Below are 24,191 nucleotides of genomic sequence, written 5' to 3'. Positions count from 1 at the left end.
TTGTCAAAGTGGGCAGGGGTGAGGTGGGTTCTTGGGGTAAGGTCAAGTAGTAGTCTGACCAGTTTGTTTTGTGATGTTTGTAATCTTGTTTTAGGCGCCTTTGAGGTGCTTTGGTACCATGAGGTGCACGCATAGTCGTAGTACCCTTGAATGAGTGCTCCTGCCAGAGTCTTCAGGGTATTCTTGTTTACCAGAGAGGAGATCCGGTACAAGAATCTAGTTCGTTGGTTGACTTTTTTTATTACATTGGATGACATTTTGTCACAGGAAAGATTTGCCTCTAGGATGGAACCCATCCTAGGTAATTTCGTCTTTCCTTGTGACAATATTGTCACCCACTGTAACTGAGAAGCCGTCGGTCTTGTTTGTTATTTGAACCGAAGAGAATGGACTCTGTTTTGCCCATGTGTAATGATAGTTTGTTGAATTGAAAATGGGGGACCCTGATGTAAACAAAACGAAAGTCTTTCTCTGGTCGGCATCCCCTTAACAATTGTATGTATTGAGCTGTACTGTACTGTACCCATTCTGCAATCTGTTAATAAAGTTTTCAATCAATCAATCAATCAATCAATGCTATTCAAAATCCTATCCACATTAGCTAAATAGCTAACCAACTAAATACAATAGACAGTGGTATCCTGAGGTAACGTTAAATACAACGTTTGCTAGTCGAAATGACTGGACACACACAGGGACAAGTTAAACATCAATCAATTAATTTAGGTAGTTTGAGCTGCATGTGAGTTGCGGTCTTTCTCTCCTCTCCTTTGGAAACTAATGACGTTACATTAGCTCGAAAAGCACAACGCCGGCCGCGTCTATATTAATCCCAGCCGAAGAGTGCAAGAGCGCTTCCGCATTCTTCCCCATTCGCCGGTAAGCAATGCGCATTTCCTTTTCCTTCGCCCAGGTGCTCGCCGCACATGCGCATGAGGTCCTCGCTTGGTTCAGACCCCCATTCAACACGGTTAATCACAGATGCCAGAATGCGCCATATTAAAGCCTTTGGTTCATATTAGCAACGCTGGTCGCAACGCTGGTCAATCACATTAACGCTGGTCAATCACATTAATCACAGAACACGCCATATTAAAGCGCTAATACGGTATATATATACGCGATGGACACAGCAGGCGATCACTGCTACTGCTATTCACCAGTACGTCCATCGACATGAATGGATATTATGCCACAGCCGTGTTGCAGTCAGACATGATGGTGGATGAAACGGATGTATGTAGATGGTGAACAAAGCAGACTTTGTGGGGCATTTGAGGTGTTTACCATTACCAAACAGGGAACAGCTGTGGTGTTGTAATGGCAACATTAAACTGAAAGGCTGAGACCATCCGGTACATGTTTCTATTGTTCATGGGCGTATTATGGGGTATGTTTTATTGCGAAAATACTGTACATCTATGTGAATGTCAAATATGTGAATTTCAAAGGTTGTTCAAATGGAATGTTTGAGGTTGAGGGGTTATAAAATAGGCTAATCTGAGATTTATACAATTGATTTAGCTATAACAGTCTCCCCTGTTCAGACCTCTGGTGAGTGTACTGAATTAATAAAAAGTCACCTTCAAAGTAATGTGTGTCTTCAATTATTTTAATTATGCAGCAAAGGCCCAATCAGTGATCCAAATGTAAACCACAGGGTATAGTCTCCACCACCAGAAACAATAAGAAATTAAGGAGACTGGTTGATTGACTTCTTGATACAAGGACTACATTGACTAGGCAACATGTAACTATGAGTTTTAATTGTAATTGCTGTATTGTGTGACCAGGGTTTGTTTACTTTGGTAATTGTATGTTTTGAGCTGTACTGTACTGTACCCATTCTGCAATCTGTTAATAAACGTTTCAACCAATCAATCAATCAGCTGCGTTGTGTTAACGTTACAAAGTACAGTTGCACGTTACAATGTACAGTTGACAGCTGGGCTACAATGTACAGTCGCGCGAAATAACATTATGAATGCCCGAAATAACATAACGTTACAAAGTACAGTTGACAGGGCGGTTAGGTGGCTTAGCGGAGATTGCGTTCGTCACTAACCCCGGAGCTGTGAGCTGGATTGTCACAGCTCCGGGGTTGTCACCAGCTTGGCTGGCCGTTCACACTAATACAATTGGCTGTATTAGAGGGTGGGAGAAGCTGGCGGGGTGGGTCCGGGTCGTTGTAAACAGCGACTCCTACAGTTCGGTCGGGGCGCCTGCTAAGCGCGGATAGGACCTGAGTGGGATAGTGTGATCCTTCCACACGCTACACCCTCTCGGGGAGGATCCGCGCTGCCAGGTGAAAAGAAGCGGTTGATTGGCTGGACGTGTGTCGGAGGAAGCACGTGATAGCCTCCACTCTCCCAGATGATCTGACTGTGGGGGGTAAGTGCACAGCGACCAGGAAGGAGATTGGGAATTGGCATACGACTGACATTGGGATGGGAGAAAATCGGAGGAAAATGAAAAAAAAAAAAAAAAAAAAAAAGTACAGTTGACAGCTGCGTTGTGTTAATGTACAGCGAAATAACGTTATGGCGTTATGCAAGTACAGTTGACAGCTGCGTTGTGTTAAAGTACAGCGAAATAACGTTATGGCGTTATGTGGTCCTCGTTTGGATAATATGTAAAGTACAGTTGACAGCTGCGTTGTGTTAACGTTGCAATGTACAGGGAAATAACGTTATGGCGTTGCAAGTGAATCTGGTCCGCGTCGCGATAATATACATGTATTCCATTTCGGCGTCTGAGCGGGGGAAAAGAAAATGCGCATTTGGAGGGCGTTACCGGGGCCCATCAGGGCAAAATGCGGAAGCGCTCTTCGGCTGGGATTAATATAGACGCGAACCGGCCGACACAAGGCAAGCTGCTAGCAACAGACACTATAACACTTCCGGTCGGGGGTTTTCAAAATAAAGAAACAGGAAAGACATTTATTTTGTAAATTTGTGGCATGCACTTATTATCTCGAGTCGTTTCCGTTTTTACGGAAACCTTAACGAAACGAAAACGAAACAGATCAAAATCGTTTTAGTCTGGACAAGGCTGTAAACTCTGTGGCCATTAGGTGTTATTGTGTGTGGCAATTTACTATTGTTGTGTGTGCCACCATTTTGGCGCCCCCATTCCTCTTGCTCAGTGGTACCGCCCAAACCATCTCACTGGCTGCTATGGCCAGGGTCATCAGTAAGCAGTCAGAAAATAGGAAATGTCCTATTCCCATATCGCCTTGTGTTTTTAACACATTGTAATAACTTTTCCAAATAAAGATTTACCTCTGTTATACCTGCATCTGTTGTATTGCTGTGTTACTGTGTTGGGAACTTGTGGAAACTAGTCCAGGTCGATTTTATTTCTTTCTTGAAATATAGGGCACATATGTCAGGGGCAAGATTTAATAAGATCAGAATGTATATTCTGTAATACAAACACAACTGGGTCGTCACCCCAACCTCATTCTGACTGGAGATAGGAAGACTCTGCATAGTCACACTTCCTTTTTAAACTAGCTACGAAATATCAAGAAATACGTTTTTGTCTTTATTTAGTGTTTGAAACCATTGTAAACATTTGATAAAAGCAATAACATACTCCAGGTTATGTTATAATGTGATAATTGATAATCATTCCCACATGATCACTAGTAACCTACTCCCTCTGAGTTGCTGCTTAATCAGACCAGCCTCTTCTTACTAGTTCTCTGAAATATTTATTAACAGTATTATTACAAACAATGGAACATGTTTAACATCATAGCATCACATGTAAAAAACTAAAAAGCCACATTAATTTATCACAGTGATTGTCAGTGAATCAATATAATCAAACAGCTGGCCACTAAGAACCATCTGCTGTATCACTTTAACCAGTTACCCTAGCAACTGTTTGCCTGAATACAGACAGTATGTCATGACAAATATTTGTATTACTGGTAAAACTGTTTTAAATTAGACATTTGCCAAACCAAAAGCCATAAAAGAAAAACTATTTAAATAACAACCGCAAAGTCCTAATTTTTTACTCTGAAGGATCTACAGCAATCTGCCTCTTCCACTCCTCACTAATAGTTTACTAGTAGGACTGTATAATAGTTTGAGGTACAGTAAACTACATTTACATTTAGTCATTTAGCTGACACTTTTATCCAAAGCGACTTACAAATGTTGATGAACATTGTTACTCAGCTGATAGAGTTGTACCCTTCCTGCTGTCTTGTTGTACAAAACTTGTAAGTCGCTTTGGATAAAAGCGTCAGCTAAATGACAAAATGTAGTTTACTGTACCTCAAACTATTATACAGTCATATAGTAATGGTAGTTTACTGTACTTAAAACTACACCGTTCTGTATAGCGGAGACATGATTCTACTGGACCAGGGGGTCTTTTCAGATCAGAACCAAGTTAAATATATATTCACCTTACAACTCAAACATAAAAGCAGTTCTGTATCGTTAGTGGCTTAGCTTGGCATCACTACTGCACTATCTCGCGTACGTGCACGCGTACTGAATAAACCACAAATGTACCTCTAATACCAGTATTAGTCTGACCACACCCCTCATCAGCTTACCTTCATAAGCAGGTGTGTGGTCACCTGCTCTCCTCCTTCTCGCTTTCACCACAAGGAAGAAGTGCCTCGGTAGATCCCCACACTTGACACCATGATGGAAGAAATTGGATTAGGAACAGCTTTGGGAAACAAGGATACGTTGACATCATATCTTTATTTTCTCTCTCACTATTTTCGAGAAAATACGGCGATATTGTCTTCGTACTGGAGTGTCTGGAAGATGATGATCATTCTAAAAACCCTCCACCGGTTTTCGTATTGGGAGCACGCCGCTGCATGCTTCTCAACTGCAGTTCCTTGCTGTGTTTGTTGGGGTGAAACCTGTCAGGCCACAGCTGAACTGTCGGACATGCCGCTGTTGTGAGAAGCGGTGCGTTCCAGGTTGGGTGAGTAGTGTTTGCTGGCGGGCTCCACTTGTCTGTTAGTGCTATGGGGGCTACTTGACAAAGTTTATGGAAACCGGCCCCAGACTAGGGTCCTTTGTTCAGCCACCTAGGCGACAGAAGGCCTTGGTCTGGAGACCATTATAGTTTTAACTAGTGGGCCGCGACCATTGACACTGGTGATCCCTGTGTGTTCTGGACGAGTGGATTCTCTCTGTCACCGTGTTAAGGCCCCATCTTTCATATCCAAATGAGAGTATTCCTTCACGAGGGGATATGTGCATGTAATGTGCGATAGCGGCAGATTCATGTTCAATGTCAGCTACACAGGCCACTTGGTACTGTGCTGATCCGTCGGATGTGGTAATGTCACCGTTGTGAAGCGGTGTTGACATCTTGTTTTCTCTTTTCTCTTAAAAAGTGAGGAGAGGTTCAGAACGGCGGCCTGTCTGGGTGAGTGTTATGTCATTGTTTACATGTTCATAGCTTACGGTTAGCCGGTCAGCTGTTAACTGCTGCGTTAGCCTGCTGGATCGCTGCATGGCCTGCTTAAGGCCTACTATTAGCCAGTCAGCTGTTAGCTGCGGGGCTAGCATGTCGTGGTCGCTAGGTGACGTTAGCTTGCTGCTATGGCCATGGCCTGGCGCGGGGTAGCTTAGCTTCTCGCGCGCCGCCGGGAGCTCGCTTCTGATCGCGTGCGTCGTTAGATTGGCGTCTCGCGAGCAGAAGCAATAGCACCCGAACGGTTGGAGCAGCCGTTAGCTTGATGCTATTCTGTTGAACGTGCTTTGATTTTAACATGTTTTACACTCTTGACCGCGACGTCATCCTTGACAGGGGATGTTCGTCGACCCTGCCCTGAGCCTGGACGGGGATTGCGTCAACAAAGAGGACTGTAGCGACTGGTTGGAGCGGCGACGCTGCCCGGATCGAACAACACAGGACGGCTGTGTTCTACGGTGTCTTGTGACTGCACTTCGCTGATCTGCGTTCCGGGTAGGTACGGGGTTGGCCAGACCTCATAACACGTCTTCTGGTTTTACTTTGCTAAATGTATTGTGAATAACGGTGTTTTTCCCAAAACGTGTGTTGCACAATGCATTTAGGATACGTTGCGGGTTATGTGTGAGCTGTTTTTTGTCACTGGCAGTTAGCTTCTCCGTGCAAACGGGATGTAATGATCTGGTTGTTGTGTGAGTAACACGGCGTGTACTCACAACTAAGGTAACTAACCTATGAAGCTATGCTTGGTGACAAGTGAGTAAAAGAATATTCTTTCTCAGACTGTAATGACAATGAACAGTGTGTTCACACATTAACAGGTTTTCCTGTTTTAACTGGCCGTATTGAGGGTAAAATAGGAGGATTGTGTTTTCCCCCCCGGTTCCCTGGGGACTTTATCACCTCCTATCAGACATGTTGTGCATTAATTGTGTCTTTTGTGTGGTAGGGATACGATGTAACTCTTAGCTTGATTGCTGAGGTTGTGCTAAATCTGCTGGAGAAACTTATTTCCTAAAGGGAAATTGGTTTGGTTGCTGTCATGTGTGCTTAGCAAGGCCTGTGGTCGATACTAATCAAGAATGATGTATTCTCTCATTGTGAAAAAAACGGCGTTCCTCTGTTGAGTGTTTTTGCCATTTTTTGTAGGTGATGATGGGTTGTGTGTGTCATGTGACCTACAACTGGGTTGTACTGGCCACAGAAGCACATGTATATGTTGGACCGGGGTTCTTAGAGCCCTCTCTATTCTGTGTTTTTCCTTAGTAAAAATCAGATGGCAGGTTAGCTCATGCGCTGTGTGGAGCTGTGAAACGCTTCATAGAGCTGACTATGACTGTGTCATATTCTCTTTTTGTCGTTACGTCGTATCATGGGTGTGGGGTCGTAAAGGGGTGAACTGGTAACCTTTCCTCTCCCCATTTTTCTGTCGGTCAGGGGTACACCCCCTGTCCTTCAAGGTTCCCGTCACGTGGCGGTTCGGCACGTTACGGGGGGGGGGGGGGGGGGGGGGGGGGGGGGAGGGAGTTCCTGGTCCCACGGCCTGGTATATTGGGCGTGTGCACCGCAGGAATTCCCCCGCCATAGAGTACGTCACCGTGCGCGTCTCTGTTGGTAGGACTTCCGTGTGCTGTTCAGGTCCATGTGATGGATCTGTTTTCAGGGGGGGTGGTCAGGGCTCCTCCTCACCAAGCGCCTATTCAGGCCTTCTGTGAGTTCGGACTCCTTCTTCCATGTGAGGAAGCCTCCATCAGAGTACAGAGCCTTCCTCCTCAGATTGTCAAAGTGAGTGGACCCTCTAGAAGGGTCCTTTTCTATTGTATGTATATTCGATTCAATTCGTTTATTGAGTGTGTATGGGTTCAGTGCCTCTTCCCCGGAGGCCCTAAAACCAGTTTTTTACATGGCTCAAGGTGCAATATATTCTTTTCAATCTGTACAGCTCGCGTGGGAAGTCTCTCTGGGGATCCCTGTCTCTTTCCTATGGGAGGGTGGTGGGATGTAAAAATGTGAAAATGTTTTACCCCGGCTGTGTAGACTGGGATACATGCTGTTGATGCTTCCTTCTTTCTATTCCAGAAGTGTTGGAGTTAGGGAGTGTCACACCCCTCTTGTCGTTCCCCTGGGCGCCTTGGGGATTCAATGACAGGTCTAAATAGCCTGTTCATTGATGGGGGTGTGTCCCGACGCACGTATAGTGCTAGCTCGCTGTAAACAGGCGATTGACTGGCACGCCTTGGTTGCTTGTGGTTGAAACAGCGTTTTTATAAAGCAACTGAGATGGGGGTTTTTCCTCTTCCGACGACCACATCCCATGACCTGGGTGGGTTGTCGACGGATTCTCGTTCATGTCTGGGGGATGATGACGGGATGGATCTGAACATATGTAGTGGGGTCTCACGCCCTTGGGGTGGGCCACCAGGCGCGGTTCGTCCGAACGTCTGGGTGGCGCCTTCTTTTCATGTTAAGATCAACACGCATATCTGCCCTTCTCCTGGAGTAGGCATGTCGGCGTGGTTAGGGCACGGGACTGGTTCTGGTCACGCTGGTCCAGATCAGTTGAACCCGTTGTCCGCCGGGGATGCAGATCTGCTGTTCTGGTACCCTGAGGGACTTGGGCTTTTTTCAGGGGGAAAAATGCCGGGTCGGTCTGGGTGTCACAGGGTTAAGCGCTATGGAGACCCTGGTTGGGTATGTTTTTACTCAGCACTGTCGTCATGGCTTACAGCCATGCCATTCTGTACGCGCTCGATCTCGTCGGATCTCGGCCGCTACACAGGTTGGTCCTGGTTAGTACTTGGTTGGGAGACCGCCGGGGAATACCAGGTACGGTGTGCTTAGGGGCTGGTTCTCCATTATTTTTCGCTCCTCTCTCACGCATGGCGAAGAGGGGCCTGTGGGGGTGGTTTTTTGACCTCCTCTGGTGACCCTGTGCTTCCCGTACCGCCAGGCCCGGTCCAAAGTGATGTTTGCGACCCGTAGGCCTGGGTTAACCCTTTTTGGAAACTGAAACACTTGTACTGCGGTATAGCCGGTGTATGCCCGCAGGTGTGTTTTGGAGTTTTTTCTTGAGGGGTTATAGGAACAACCACCGCATTGGGTAACACCGAGGTGGTTGATTCCCTGGTGTGTTGGAGCAGTGTCAACTCCCGGGTTCACCGTTTGAGGGTGCCCCTGCACGTTCATGACGTCTGCCAATCGTGTCAGCCTTCTCTGCCTCGACCCCTCTGGGTGGGGGTTTTTAAATGGAGGCTTGGTCATGCAACACCGCCAGCTTACGCTCCTTCCGCCGGGGCGGCTGTGTTCAGCTGTCCCCTCTGGCGCCTGTCTCGTCCGCAGTCTCCAGGCTAGGGTTAACAGCCTGTTGCCTGGTTTTTCCCCGGTGCGCTGCCTGCTTCCGTTGGTTAACCTTTTTGTGTGCTTACGGCCATGCTGACTGCCTGTTCTGCAGGGTCAGTGTGCCAGGCGGTGTACTATTGGGGGGATGGGGCCCGCTCGGCTTACGGCCATACCAACCTGAACACGCCCGATCTCGTCCGATCTCGGAAGCTAAGCAGGTTCTGGCCTGGTTAGTACTTGGATGGGATTCCGCCTGGGAATACCAGGTGCAGTAACTGAGGGGCCTTTGTCCGAATACGCTGGCGATGTGGGGGGCGGGGCACTACGTGCCCACCTGGTGGGGTCTTGATGCTGGCATCATGGACTTCTCCGGGCCCCCATTCCAGGGAGTCCAGTCCTTTTGGTGGGTCTGGGTCTTCCTTCGCGCTCCGCTGCTACGGCCTTGCCACGGGGTTGGGTTTGCCCTTGGCCCCGTGATTCTGGGGGCAGTAACGAGGTTGTTCCTCCGTTCGTTCCCGGGTGGCATGCGGGTTGTGCGTGTGTGTAGTCGTGGGGTCAGGCCACGGTCTGCTCACCCTGTGCGTTAAGTTGCTTGAGTGCCTCTTCGCACGGTCGGGTCCGTCGCCTTCCCGTGAAGCCTCTAATAGGGGGGATACCCTCCATTAGGGGGGGTCGGGGGGGCTCGGCCCTCCCTGTTCTGATGGTTTTGGGGGGCTGTTAGCGGGGTGTATTTGTCAGCCAAGTGGCTCCGCTTGGCCTCCCTTGTGCAGTAGTGATGCCAAGCTAAGCCACTAACGATACAGAACGATAGGTTATGACTATAACCAAGTTCTGTTAGTTAGGGGCGATGCTTGGCATCAGACGGCCGCTGCAGCCCTTGTCCTCACCTTGTGGTGAAAGCTTGGGAAGGAGGAGAGCAGGTGACCACACACCTGCTTATGAAGGTAAGCTGATGAGGGGTGTGGTCAGACTAATACTGGTATTAGAGGTACATTTGTGGTTTATTCAGTACGCGTGCACGTACGCGAGATAGTGCAGTAGTGATGCCAAGCATCGCCCCTAACTAACAGAACTTGGTTATAGTCATAACCTATCGTTACTGTTGGGAAAAAAAGCTCAAAAGTAAACCATCAACATCCATCACAAATAACCTTTAACACTTTCAGAGCCCAAGCTTAATTTCTTTTTACCCCCTTGAATGCCCAGCACCACTTCAATGTTAACGTTAATATCGCCTAATCTATGTTTTAAATTATGGCTATGTGTCTAATCTGCCCGTCGCTTATCAAAGACTCATTTTCCAGTCAACATTGTCGTAGCAGATTGTTTTTTTATCGGTTCATTTCCGTTTTCTAGCATTTTGAAAAGCACTCGTTTTCACGGAAAAAAGAAGACATTCCATGATAATCGCCCTTTACTGGAATATTCTAGAACGTTGTCATTTTTCGGCCTATTTACGAATCGTTTTCAAATAAACGCTAGATTATCGATAGTATATGTGTATGCATGTACGCTCGTGCCGCGAGCTGAAAATCGATTCTCCTAGTTCCTGACCGCTGGCACAGTCAAACAGCCATATCACATAATCACATAAAAGCTTATTATCTCCGTGAAAACGGGTCTGGTTATCCTAAAACTGGTAACATAGATTCCTTACCTGAGATCAGATAATATCCAAATGGATTATTCCAATTCCTGATCGCCATTAGAAAAAATCAATCCTTTTATTGATCCACCGCATATACTGTAAAAACACATAATCCCGCTGCTCTGAGGCTCCAGAGTGAAGCTGATCGACGCCGGTTGCATGAGTGAGAAGTTAAATGTGGAGTCCGGGGTGTAGGGGGCGCTTTTTTCACATCTGAGCGCCTGGGGTGGCTGAATTTCCAACGGTAGACTCGGTTGATGAAATATGAATTCAGATCGCTAATAAAAAAAAAAAACGAGAAAAAACGAATATTCTCGTGATGGGCATTCAACCCGCGGGGGGTAAACCCGAGAAAACTCGGGTTGGGCAATCAAAGTGTTAAGAAAATGATAATGAAAAATAACAATAACAAAATAATATAATATTGGTTGTCTGTGCAGCAGAATGTTTTAAAGGAAAGACCAGAGTAATATTTTAAAGGATAAGACCAGGGTAATGTTTTAAAGGATAAGACCAGTCATGTTTTAAATTATAAATTTGGTGGTTCCCCTTTATCACTTTGAGTGCCAACGACGAGAATTGTCGTTATTTCATGCCAACGACGAGAAATCTCGTTATTAATCGTTATTTTCTTTATTCGCGATTTCCATAAATTTGTCATCAATCTAGCCTCACGTTACCACTGGGACTCTCTCTGAGCTCGAACAGGGAAAATACCGCCCCCTATCGTCTCCCGGATGGTAATGCCCCTTTGGATTGGACTGAATGAAAACGCATGTGAAAAAGAAAAGAAAATCCGGAATCCACATTTTACTTGTCAGGCATGTAATCCGAGCCGATTGCAGTCTTTGTGGTCCCTCAGAACAGCGTGGAATTTGTGTTTCGAGCACCCAGCGTTGGATCAATAAATGTGATCGATATTTGGAATGGCGATCAGGAATTGGAATAATCTTTTTGGAGAACATCTGATCTATTTTACCAGTCTTGGGGTAATCAGAGCTTTTTTCACAGATATATCAACGTGTCCCCTATGTGTGTATGTGTGTGTGTGTGTGTGCTGATCAGGAAATAAGATAATCGATTTTTCAGCCCGCTTCTCTAGCGTGCATAAGTACACATATACTATCGATAATCTAGCGTTTATTTGAAAACAATTCATGAATAGGCCGAAAAATTACAACGTATCACTTTTTTTTCTGGAAATTTCCAAAAACGAGCGTTTTTCAAAATGGTATAAAACGGAAATGTACTGATGAAAAAACAATCCGTTTTGACAATGTTGACTGCAAGCAAGTCATTGATAAGCGACGGGTGTATTAGACACATAGCCATAATTTAAGATATAGTTTATGCATTTGCAAATGTGCTCGCCCTCTCATTGAATAGAGCGCTAAATCGTGCGCCCCCTGCTGGCACTCAAAGTGTTAAGTCTTCATAATGAAGTCCTACTTCAAGTCAAAATTGTTGGTGGAGAAATGCCTTCTGATTCCAGTCTAGCTTAGTCCAGTTCTTTTATCTCTCCAGTCCAGTCTAGCTAAATCCATGCCAGGTGTTTCTAGTCCATGCCAGGTGTTCCATCTCTCTAGTGAGTCAAGTCCATGCCAGGTGTTCCATCTCTCTAGTCCACGCCAGGTGTTCTATCTCTCCAGTCTGCTCCACTCAGCAGGGGGCTCTCTAGGACCTTTTGGCTTCTTTATCCGACAGTTAAAACCTGTATAGAAAATACAAACAAGGAATACCTGGTTTGTTAATACATACATATATAGAGAGATATATAGAGAGAGATATAGAGAGAGATATAGAGAGAGCGAGAGAGAGCGAGAGAGAGAGAGAGAGAGAGAGAGACAGACAGACAGACAGACAGACAGACAGACAGACAGACAGACAGACAGACAGACAGACAGACAGACAGACAGACAGACAGACAGACAGACAGACAGACAGACAGACAGACAGACAGACAGACAGACAGACAGACAGACAGACAGACACATACCCATGTTTCCAGGTATACAGGGGCTGGTAATCTCTTTGAGGGGTTTGGAGACGTATTCATAGTCATCCTCTGTTGACGAGTGGCAATCAGCTGAAACACAAATATCCTCGTCAGTCTTTTGTGCCTGTAGCCATCAAGCTCCACAACGTAGCAGATATAACTCACTTGGTTAACGGCTGGAGAACTGATAGATCTCTTTAAAATAAATTGTCTTTACATTTACAATGACATACATGACACAAATAAACTAACAAACAAAGGAAAATAGGTTTTTATATTCAACCCATTTCCCCCATTTCTACCCAAATTTCCCTCAAAATATGTGTAAAATGTTCATGTCATATATTTCCTCCACTATACACAACCACTGCTCCTTTGTGGGCGGGTCCACCTTATACCATGCTCTTGTTGTGGTTTTCTTGCTGGCTGCTAGCAGTGCCTTCACCAGGTATCTGTCTCCTCCTTGTATGTTTTCCTGTGGCAGATTCCCCAGATATAATACCAGACCTGTCTTAGGCACTCCATAACCCAGTATCTCCTTTAATATTTCCCACACTCCTTCCCAAATCTCCTGAATTTTTTTGGCACTTGCAAAATATATGTGTGTGATCTGCCCTCACCTGGCCACACAACCTCCAACATTCATTTGGTTCTAGTGTTAATAATATAGGAAGTCTTTATTTGGCATGCAAACGACACACACATGCGATGGGCGGCACACACACACAGGAACACACACATGCAATTTCTTGTGTCGCCTAATGCGATTGAGTCTCTGCACTTGACCCATCCCGTCGTCCTTCCCCCCAAGGGCAGCCGGGAGCAGATAGGGCGTCGACGTGAGCCGCGCCCCGGGGACCAATCCAAGTGCTCCTGCCCGTCTTCGCCAAGGACGCAACAGCGTTAGTGATCTGTTGTTGTGCATGTTTTTCCATTGGGTTTATCTTATCGGGCACGGGGAGAACATGCAAACTCCACACAGAAAGGCCTGGGCGATACCCCACCTGGGTAACTGGCAACGCAGAAACCTGGTCCCCAAGCGGGAATCGAACCCTGGACCTTCTTGCTGTGAGGCGACAGTGTTAACCACTACACCACCGTGCCGCTATGTGTTGGCTTCCCCTTCATCTTTGGAGTTATGAAGTACCCAATACAAATTTCCCATCCAAATTCCCTCCATACCCTTGAATCAGTGGTTGAGTGTTGTAGCTTGCACACATTATACCATTCTTCCTCTGTCATCTCAATCTCAAGTTCACTTTCTCACTTTTCTTTTATATATATATATAGTTGAATTGCCCTTACTTCCCAACAGAGCCCGGTACAGAAATGATATCACTCTACCTTTCTTTCCTTCATATGCATTGACCATTGTTTTAATTACCCCGTTTTGTTCAATGTTCTGATCTGTTTTTATTTCCCATATATAGGTATTTGTAGGTATTTAAAATGTCTTCAAAAAGATCCTTATCCAAATTAAACGTGTCTCTTAAATATTGAAAACTCTGCATTTCCCCCTTTTCCACCATCGTACATATTGCTATGATGCCCTTACTTGCCCATCTCATGAAACTATGATCGTAAATTAACCATCTCAAAATCGTTCTAATTTATATCTCCTTACTACCGTTTTCCAGATATTTAAAGTAAATTTAGTTGGGTACAATATGTTTTCCTGTAACCTAGATATTTCCTTATCCCCCACTAATGCTTGAATCTGGTAACCTTCCCTCTTTGTTTCAATGTCTTTCCATCTGGCTATATCTGCATTACACCATCATGCCACTGCTCTGAGTTGTGCCACATAGTAATATTCTTTAAGACTTGGTACCGCCATTCCTCCTCTCTCCTTGGGTAGCTGCAGAGTCGCAAATCTGATTCTAGACCTTTCCCCCCCAAAATTAACCTTGAGATCCATTTGTCCCACTCGATACATTTATTTTGTGTTATTGGTATGGGCAGTGCTTGATACACAACAACCTTAGCAATATGTTCAGGTACTGTACACTGTACTGTACGCTCTTCCTTCCATATATGAACTACTGTGCGGAGGTGTGGGGTAATACCTACAAAAGCCCTCTACAGCCAATATGCACCATGCAAAAAAAAGCAATAAGAATAGTCAACAAACATTGACATTTTCAATTTCAATAATTTATTTATTTATGATTTCAAAACTGCCCTCATTGTATACAAAGCCAGATATAAACTAATCCCAGGCAACATTCAAAGATGACTAAGGTACCCATGTACATGTCAAAATACTTCCCAAAGGTCAGTGAATACCACGACCACAACACCAGAGGGAGCTCCACAAATAATGTTAAACCCAGATTCGGCTCAAACAAGGGACTAAACACGTTTCGCAATTATGCCACATCAATGTGGAACGCCCTACCCACAGCTGTAAAGGAATGTGAATCACTACCCACTTTTAAAACCACTCTCAAGGAGCACCTACGGGAGACTGCAATTCGAAACTGGCCCCTGTAAATGTCCTAACCCAACCCCCTCCAATGTACAGTAAATGTCCTAACCCAATAATACACGAGACCCTCTTCTTGGAACCAAGTAAGGTTTCGTCGATAATCCAATGTACAGTTACCCCCCCCCCCCCCACCCCCCCACCCCGCCTAAAACCGTAAATCTGGTATGTCATAAATGTATAGATGTAGCAGCAGTACTGTCTATCTGTATGTCAGGCTCAGCTTCTTCCCCCAGGCCATCAGAGCCTTGAACAATGAACACTGAGTGCCACAGAACACTGATCTATCCACACACAAGCACACATGAGCACACACACGTCACGCACGCTGTGCACGCTCACACACTAGCAGCCACTTTAACACATTAACATGAGCAGACACACACTCATGCCGCACACGCCCACACTTATGGCCAAAAAGGAAAGGTCACTTTAAATTAGTATAACAACAGTAACAGTGTATTGCACTACCAAAGCTACCTAGCATGTCCTATATGCCCTGTAAATAACTATGTACAGATACCGAGATGTCCCACCATGTTACCTGTTACCTGTTACCTGTTTATTGCACAATGTTGTTTTTTATTGGATTCTATTACATGTTGTACCACTGTATTGCACATCGTTGCGGGCAAGACCACCCGCATTTCATTGTATACTTGTATGCCGTGACAAATAAAACTCTTGACTTGACTTGACTTGTCATGTATGTCATATATGTTATGATGAATTGAAAATGGGGGACCCTGATGTATTGATTGATTGATTGAATACTTTATTTTGACACAAATCGTATGACAAAAAAACATTTTAAAAGACAAGACAATAACAGTGTCAATAACGCTGGTCAAAAATGGATAAAACACAATAAAGCCAAGGCTTGTTTCCATTGTGGTCCATACATGGAACATAAAAAGGCACAGAAACACAAATGGACATGTACACTGACAGGACACATTCTAAAAGAAAATTATAAAAACACCTAACCTGACAACTCATACAGTTAACTAATGTTAAAAGAAAATCCGCAAACCCTTAAAAGCAACTCATGATAAAAGAAATAAAAGCCAAGTTATGATAAAAGAGACAAAAAAAACATTTTAAGACCAATTTGAGTTGCTGCTGAGCCATGTTTTTAGGGCGGATGTAAACAAGACGAAAGTCTTTCTCTGGTCTGCATTCCCTTAACAATTGTGTGTATTGAGCTGTACTGTATTGTACCCATTCTGCAATCTGTTAATAACATTTTCAATCAATCAATCAATCAACAGGGAAGGTGTGAGGATTCGCCTGTTCCCTGGACCTTTTTTTCCCTTTCCTCACCTCACCAGCCCCCACCCTTGCGAGAATTTTCCCTGCCTCCTACTCTTCACCAGCCCCCACCCTTGTGAGAACTTTTGCCTGCCTCCTACTTTTCACCAGCCCCCACCCTTGGACATTCTGTTCCTCTACCCTCACGCACCTGTTGGGAGTTTGCAATCTGCTCGGGAGAGTACTTAGGTGGCAGGCTCCCTTCCAGTCCTGGTCGGGTCGTTCTGTATCTGTGTCTGTGTTCATGGAGTTCTGTACGTTACCATTCTGTACATCACCATCACCTGCCGCGTCTCCGGCGTGAGACGACGGCCCAGCCATCACCACTTGTCGCCGTTTGCCTGGAGTGGGACACCGTCTTCGCTCTCTAATTCTCTACGGGAGGTTTTCCAGTGTTCCCACTCCAGACGTCAAGGCGGCACGCCATCGCTCCCGATTCCACGGGAGGAAGGCGTCTCTTCGTGATCCTCGTACCTGGGGTGAGGCTCGTCGTCGCTCCCTAGTATTCCACGGGAGGACGGCGTGTTCCCATCCCGGTCCCCTGGGACCCCCTTTGTTCTGCGCTGCCCGTCTGCAGCATCCGAGGAGGAGGAGGAGGATCTCCGTGCCCGGCCCCGCTGTCGGGCCCCTGTCTCCGTGCCCGGCCCCCGCTGTCGGGCCCCTGTCCCCGTGCCAGGCCTCCGCCGTCGGGCCCCTGTCCCTGTGCCAGGCCTCCGCCGTCGGGCCCCTGTCCCCGTGCCAGGCCTCCGCCGTCGGGCCCCTGTTCCCGTGCCAGGCCTCCGCCGTCGGAACCCTGTCCTCATCCCTGTAAGCAGCTCTGGCCCTCGCCCTGTCCAAGGCCTTAACCCTGTTCTCTGTCCCTGTCTCCAGCCCGCCTCTCCGGGCCTCTGTCCCTGTCCCCCTCTCCAGTGCCCCTGGTCCTGGCCCTGACACTTAGCCCTGGTCCTTAGCCCTGGCCCTTAGCCTTAGTCCCTTAGCCTGTTCGCCTCTTAAAGGCACAGTGCCGCATTTTCCATATTTCTTTGACTCTAGTGTTTTTGTGTTCTCCCTTAAAGGGACTGTGCCGCTTTTTGTTCTATAATAAATAAATGCCCTGTTTTGGCTTACTCTCATACCTGTCTTGTGTTGTGCGATTGGGGTCGGTTACAAACCATAACAGAAGGAGAATATAACTTAACACATCGACGGCCACGGGGATTAGACGGGCCCCACTCTATAAGGCCAGCTTCTCATAACAAGGTTTAACTATGCGTAAAGGTGTTTGTAGAGCTAAATCTATATTTAAAATGATTGCTATGTGTCCATTCTCATTGTCAATTGACACTATAAACCTTCCCTTCAATATGCCTTAAGGAATACATTTTTTCATCAATACGTTCCCATTTTATAGCGTGATGAATATGAGCGTTATATCGGAATGATCTGGGATAATTCCTGCAAGGCTAGTTATAAGGCGCTAAGCTAATAACGTTAAATCGATTGGCGTTTCGGCCCTACACAAGCTACAGGTGAAAATCAAAATGCATATGATTGGTAATGCATGAAAGGGGGGGGGGGGGGGGGGGGGGCGCGGGACGTCGTTTCTGATTATTGATTACCAATAACGGAATTCGTTATTGTAGCCTAATACACTGATCGGCTGGTTGGCTATGATAACAAGGCCTGATCAGCATGAAATCTACGTGAAATAGCTCTCACCTGTGGCCGGTTAGATCCCAAAAAGGATTTCCCAGTTATTGATCGCCATCTGGTAGATCGATATGTCCATTGGCTGATGCTATATTCCTTTACTGCATACTGAATTCCGTGTCGCAAAAAGTATTCCAGGCGATCGGCTGAAGCCCTCGCTTCAGGCTAACAGAAAAACTAGGACTGAATGAAAAAAAATAACATCCGGTCTGAAAACAAGGAGTACTCCATTCTCGAGACAGCGCCACTACCAGGATCTGGCCGCTAATGCACTTTTCCGAATCCCAAGACTAGGGTATATCTGCAGTGCCGCTCCGTGACATTGAGTAGGTTATTAAAATGCAATAAAAGCAAAAACAAGCTTGGCCCTTTAAGCATGGCGCCGAATCACGTATACGTGATTGGCCGGGAATGTGTTAACACTTTGGATGCCACGCCCGAGATTTCTCGGGTTTACCCCCCCGACTGTTGAATGCCCATCACGAGATTTCTCTCTTTTTTTTTTTTATTTTTTTTTTATTATTAGCGATCTGAAATCATATTGCATCAAGCGAGCCTACCGTTGGATATCCAGGCACCGCCGGCACTCAGATGTGAAAAAAGCGCCCCCTATCGTCTCCCAGATGGTAAATCACCCTTTTGGATTGGACTCAATGAAAGTGAATGGGAGAACGGATTTCTGACTCCACATTTTACTTCTCACTGATGTAACCGGGGTCAGCGCGCGGCACGAGCGTGCGTGCGCACACATATACTATCGATCATCTAGCGTTTATTTGAAAACTATTCATAAATAGGCCGACAAATGACAACGTTCTGGAATATTCCAGTAAAAGACGATTATCATCATAGGGTTGTTTTTTCCGCGAAAACGAGTGATTTTCAAAATGCTATCAAACGGAAATGAAGGGACCTTGACAATGTTGACTGGAAAATGAGTCTTTGATAAGCGACGGGCAGATTAGACACATAGCCATAATTTAAAACATAGATTAGGCGATATTAAGTTAACATTGGAGTGGGTTTGGGCATCAAGGGGGTAAAAAGGAAAACACGGCGTGGCATCCAAAGTGTTAAGAGGGAAAGGGAATCTTAAACAACCAATGGTACACACTACGCTGAAAAGCATGTGCATATCTGTTTGTGAAGTGAAGTTGAGGAATAATTTACCTGAATACATCAAACTGAGTAAACATATGGCACAATTTAAAAATCAGCTTAAAGAATACACATTAGAGAAATACAGAAATGAGTAATGCGGATAAACAAAGTTATGTTATATTGTGTTATGTAGTGTTGTATTGTATTTACTGCTGTCAAGCTAATCAAGTTTTTTCTTTTTGTACTATAAGTAAAAGTATTATTCTATAATGTATTATACTAAATTATGTTATATATCTAGTAACATTTATGGAAGAACAAATGTACCATTAGTATTGGAAAGCTCACATCTGGTTGTCCCATGTATGCTATCACGCCATCTGTGAATAGACCCAGTTTGTGTTCTAAGCCTCCCATCTTCACCCTTTGATATTACTATTCTGTCTAATTGCTTGAGCCAATGGTTCAATGAAGATGTCAAAGAGTGTCGGTGAAAGACAACAGCCTTGTCTGGTAGACCTCCCTAGTCTGATCCTATCAGTCAGGCTACCATTAATCTTCACCCTTGCTGTTGGTTCGTGGTACAGTGATTTGATTGATTCCTCATTGAACCGAATTTTTTACAAGACATGATATATGACACGCCTTTTCAGCATCCATACTCTGCACTTTCTCCCCTTCTCTGAACCTCTTCTACTATATTAATTGTTTTCCTTATATTGTCCTGTGCTTGTCTCCCTCTAATAAAGCCAGTCTGGTCCTCATCTATAATATCTGGCATAAACGTCTCACATATTTTAGAAATTATTGAAGTGTATACTTTATAATCTAAATAATGGATATTGGCCTAAAGCTACTACATAGTTCCATATCCTTACCTTTCTTGGGGATTATAGTGATGATGGCTTCTTTCCAGGAAGGGGGAATCCTGCCCTCCTTCATGGTGTATCTAAGCAATGCTAACAGTAAGGGGCCCAATTCCTGTCTAGATGTCTTGTAAACTTCAGATGGGAAACCATCACTCCCTGGCAACTTATTGTTTTTCATTCTACTAATGGCATCTTCCATATCTCCCTCTGTAATATCTGAGTTCAACAATCCATTCTGTTCTTCCCCTTTTGTTGGTAGATCTAATCTCTCAAAAAATTACTTAATATTCCCTTCCTCTGCTGCTTTTGGTTATGTGTATAGTGTCCTGAAATAATCTTAATATCCTCTCTATTCCCTCTGGCGCTCTTAATAGGTTAATCGTTTTGGGATCCCTAATCTTATGTACCATATTTAATGTATCTTGTATCCTCCTAATCCATTGCAAACCTAGCTTTCTTCTACCTCTGTTATATTGGAGCAGATTGCTGAAACAATCTTTCACTTTGTGGCACAAGCACCAAATTTGGCACACATGTGCTTCGGAACCTACTTTTTCAAATGCCAGAAGTAAGCTGTCAAAGCTGCAGCGGGCTGACGTGATCGAACAGGTCGAACAAACCTGAATGTTATTGCCATAAAATACAACGTATATTGTTTCTTTACCCATCTGTGAACGTCTTAAAAAAATTATAAAGAATGGCGGAGCTATGGAGATTATACAAAAGTAACTGTACTTACAGTACATTTCATTCACGGTCTTTGCTGCCCTGTAACGGGTGCCTGGTGGTACTAAATCCAGATTAAACTCTGCCATTGGATTTGACCCGATCCATAGATGTATGACTTGCCCATAATATGGTCATTTATAGGCCTGATATTCTATATTCATATTTCAAAATGTCCGGATGGCAAAATTCAGTACTGTATCTACAAAACCCCTTGTAAATCATCTGCCCTTTATTAATGTGCTTAGATTTTTTTGCACACTTGATCTCAAGAAGGTGCTGAATTGTTCACGTCTGGTCAATGTTAGCATGGTGTTATTCAATTATATGTTATTCAATTATAATAATTTATATTCTCCTTTGGTTCATTACAATTTACTCAAGCATAGTAACAGACACAATATTTCTGACACTGGGAATACATTCCCTGAGGTCCATAGATGTCCCTAGATACCAAGAACATGCAAATGGAGAAGTGGAGCAAACTTCCAGATACTTGGGTATGTAGCTACTTTTAGGCGAATTTTCGGAAAATATGGCTAGGGCTTAAGAGGTTAACACCTCCTTTTCTCTTTCCTTACCTTTACCTTGTACCAGCTCATATCCTATGTTGTCGTCTAGCGATGACCCCTCCCCTTGCCTCAGACTGGCCGGTCCTGCCAAATCATAGATGGGCGTCGCAAGATGGGGCGAGCCGATTGGCTTAGCCCGGGGCTTGACGGTGCTGTAAAGTGCGGCCGCTGTGGCACCTGGGAGATCGTTGTCATAGTGATGAGACCTGGCCGTGGCGCTAGGAGCAGAAAGCAAGGAGGGGTCAAACACCCTCATACCAGCAACTGTTGTGAATATAAACTCTTTGATGTGTCATTTTCACTGTTAAATGAAGTCACTGCTTACTAGTAACTACACAAAATGAGAGATCACTGGAAAACTATCTGTTTAATAGCATTTTCATCTGTTTAACAGTGTGTTCATCTGTTTAACAGTATGTTCATCTGTTTAATAGTGTGTTCATCTGTTTAATAGTATGTTCATCTGTTTAATAGTATGTTCATCTGTTTAACAGTGTGTTCATCTGTTTAATAAGATAGTATAGAGTAGACTATCTCTGGTTAAACTACCACAGTGATCCATCTCATTATATAGACTATCTCTAGTTAAACTCGGGAGGTAGAGCAGTCATCTGGTAATCCGGAGGTTTCCAGTTCGATTCCCACTCCTCCCGGCCAGCGTGTCGAAGTGTCCTTGAGCAAGACACTTAACCCCTAATTGCTCCCGATGAGCAGGTTGGCACCTTGCATGGTTGCCTCCGCTGTCAGTGTGTGAATGTGTGAGTGAATGGGTAAAATGTGAGGAACCAATTGTAAAGCGTTTTGGATAAAAGCGCTCTACAGTATAAATGCAGCCATTTACCATTTACAGTGATCCATCTCATTATATAGACTGTCTCTGGTTAAACTTTTACAGTGATCCACCTCATTATAAAGACTGTTTCTGGTTAAACTATTACAGTGATCCATCTCATTATATAGACTGTCTCTGGTTGAACTATTACAGTGATCCATCTCATTATATAGACTGTTTCTGGTTAAACTATTACAGTGATCAATCTCATTATATAGACTGCCTCTGGTTAAACTATTACAGTGATCCATCTAATTATATAGACTGTCTCTGGTTAAACAACCACAGTGATCCATCTCATTATATAGACAGTCTCTGGTTAAACTACCACAATGATCCATCTCATTATATAGACTGTCTTTTCTTAAACTACCACAGTTATCAGTCTCATTGTATAGACTATTTCTGGTTAAACTACCACAATGATCTGGGTGATGATTAGACTATCTAGTTACCTTGGAGAGGGTGCTGGAGAGTGGCCAGGGTTTGTGGAGGATGGGTGGGGTTGTTTGGGTTTGTTGACCACAGCGTACGTGTCGTTCATCACAGATACCCTGGAACACCTAAAAACACACAACACACAACCAATCATCAATCAATTTGACAATGATGAACTAGAAGAATGTACTCATCAGTACACACTGTCTCCACTGTGACATAACCGGCACATGCAACATAGTAGTGGATGAGACGTCCAGAGACACGGTGCAGGTCTGTGGGCGAGACGGTAGTGTGACAAAACGCGATGGCTACTGTGTACTGTAGTTAATACTCAGACCTTAGGGGACAGACAGGGAGGTGACAGAAAAGTAATTTTATGCAGGACTATTACGGTACTAAGTCAACTAATTTTGTGTTTATCAGGTGAAAGTGTTTAAAGGTAAAAGATCACTAAAGTAGGTCTTAAGTGATCAGTATAATACAGTATGTGTACTCAGTGTAGTACCGTATGTGTACTCAGTGTAATACAGTATGTGTACTCAGTAGGGGTGTAACGGTACGTACCTCGGTTTTGAAGTCACGGTTCAGTACCGGTTTTCGGTACAGTGGGAGTACGTTTACGTTTATTTATTTGGCTTTCCATGTTCCACTCAGGGGTGAAGCAGTAACTGTTAAGTAGGGCTGTCAATGAATATTCTATATTAAAATTAATAATCGACTTGTTAAAAAAGAAAAGAAAAAAAAAAGATTAGATTGTGGGGGCGTGGGCCTGAATGCGCTGCATGACGGATAGGAGACACGCAACGTCATTGAACTGAATACAACAGCAACCGCGACCACCATCCCTCAGGGTAAAACGTTATTGAATAGAGAAAGAAGCGTCATGCAGGTCCCTAATGGTAAATACTATTTCCTGTTTCATGCCAAGGAAAATATATCAATTCATGTTTATCACACCTTGTTTGGAGACGCGTTGCTGTGTATGAATGTCCGTTCTATATGCCGCAAACTATCATTAATTTGATCTCTGAGAGACATCACCTTCTCAATCTAGCACCAATCCTCCTCACGCACTGAGAGAGAGGGTGTGTGTGTGTGTGTGTGTGTGTGTGTGTGTGTGTGTGTGTGTGTGTGTGTGTGTGTGTGCATGTGTGTGCGTGTGTGTGTGTGCGTTCGCCACACTATGAGGCTATGCTAAATTACAGGTAATCTCTCAGTGTTGTGCGTGGCCTGAACGAACATACGTCTTTGCGCAAATTATATTTTTGGAAGGGGTGAACTTGGGGTTTTGAATTAAATGCATGCAAAAAAAAAGTTCTGCACGGGCGTTCCGTTGGTGGTTAACGTACCGTTGCATTCGTTCGGTACACAGCGCTTACTGAACCGAAGGTCCAGTACTGAAACGGTTCAGTACGGATATGTGTACCGTTACACCCCTAGTACTCAGTGTAATACAGAATGTGTACTCAGTGTAATACAGAATGTGTATTCAGTGTGATACAGTGTGATAGTGTGTGTACTTAGTGTAATACAGTATCATTCACATTGAATAAACATACTGTATTACACTGAGTACACATACTGTATCACACTGTACTATACAGAGTACACATACTGTATGCCACTGAGTACACATACTGTATCACACTGTACTATACAGAGTACACATACTGTATCACACTGTACTACACTGAGTACACATACTGTATCACATGTGTGTCA

At 44.5% G+C, this 24,191-nt stretch overlaps 1 protein-coding gene across 1 annotated transcript in view; it reads right to left on the bottom strand.

Annotated features, from left to right (window-relative positions):
- Positions 1–11,849: 11,849 nt before the first annotated feature.
- LOC311244001 (tyrosine-protein phosphatase non-receptor type 18-like) overlaps positions 11,850–24,191 on the bottom strand; it is a gene marked incomplete at its 5' end in the record, with an annotated part of 57,994 nt that continues 45,652 nt past the window's right edge. The window contains 4 exons of the mRNA XM_084333410.1: positions 11,850–12,158; positions 12,444–12,533; positions 21,206–21,414; positions 22,484–22,591. Of these exons, the coding sequence (XP_084189536.1) occupies positions 12,085–12,158; positions 12,444–12,533; positions 21,206–21,414; positions 22,484–22,591 (481 nt within the window). The 3' untranslated portion in view covers positions 11,850–12,084. The remainder of the gene's footprint in view (positions 12,159–12,443; positions 12,534–21,205; positions 21,415–22,483; positions 22,592–24,191) is intronic.

The sequence above is a fragment of the Notolepis coatsorum genome (assembly GCF_963971535.1).
Source record: "Notolepis coatsorum genome assembly, chromosome: 17".
Lineage (NCBI taxonomy): Eukaryota > Metazoa > Chordata > Actinopteri > Aulopiformes > Paralepididae > Notolepis > Notolepis coatsorum.
This window is presented reverse-complemented; position numbering and strand designations above follow the sequence as displayed.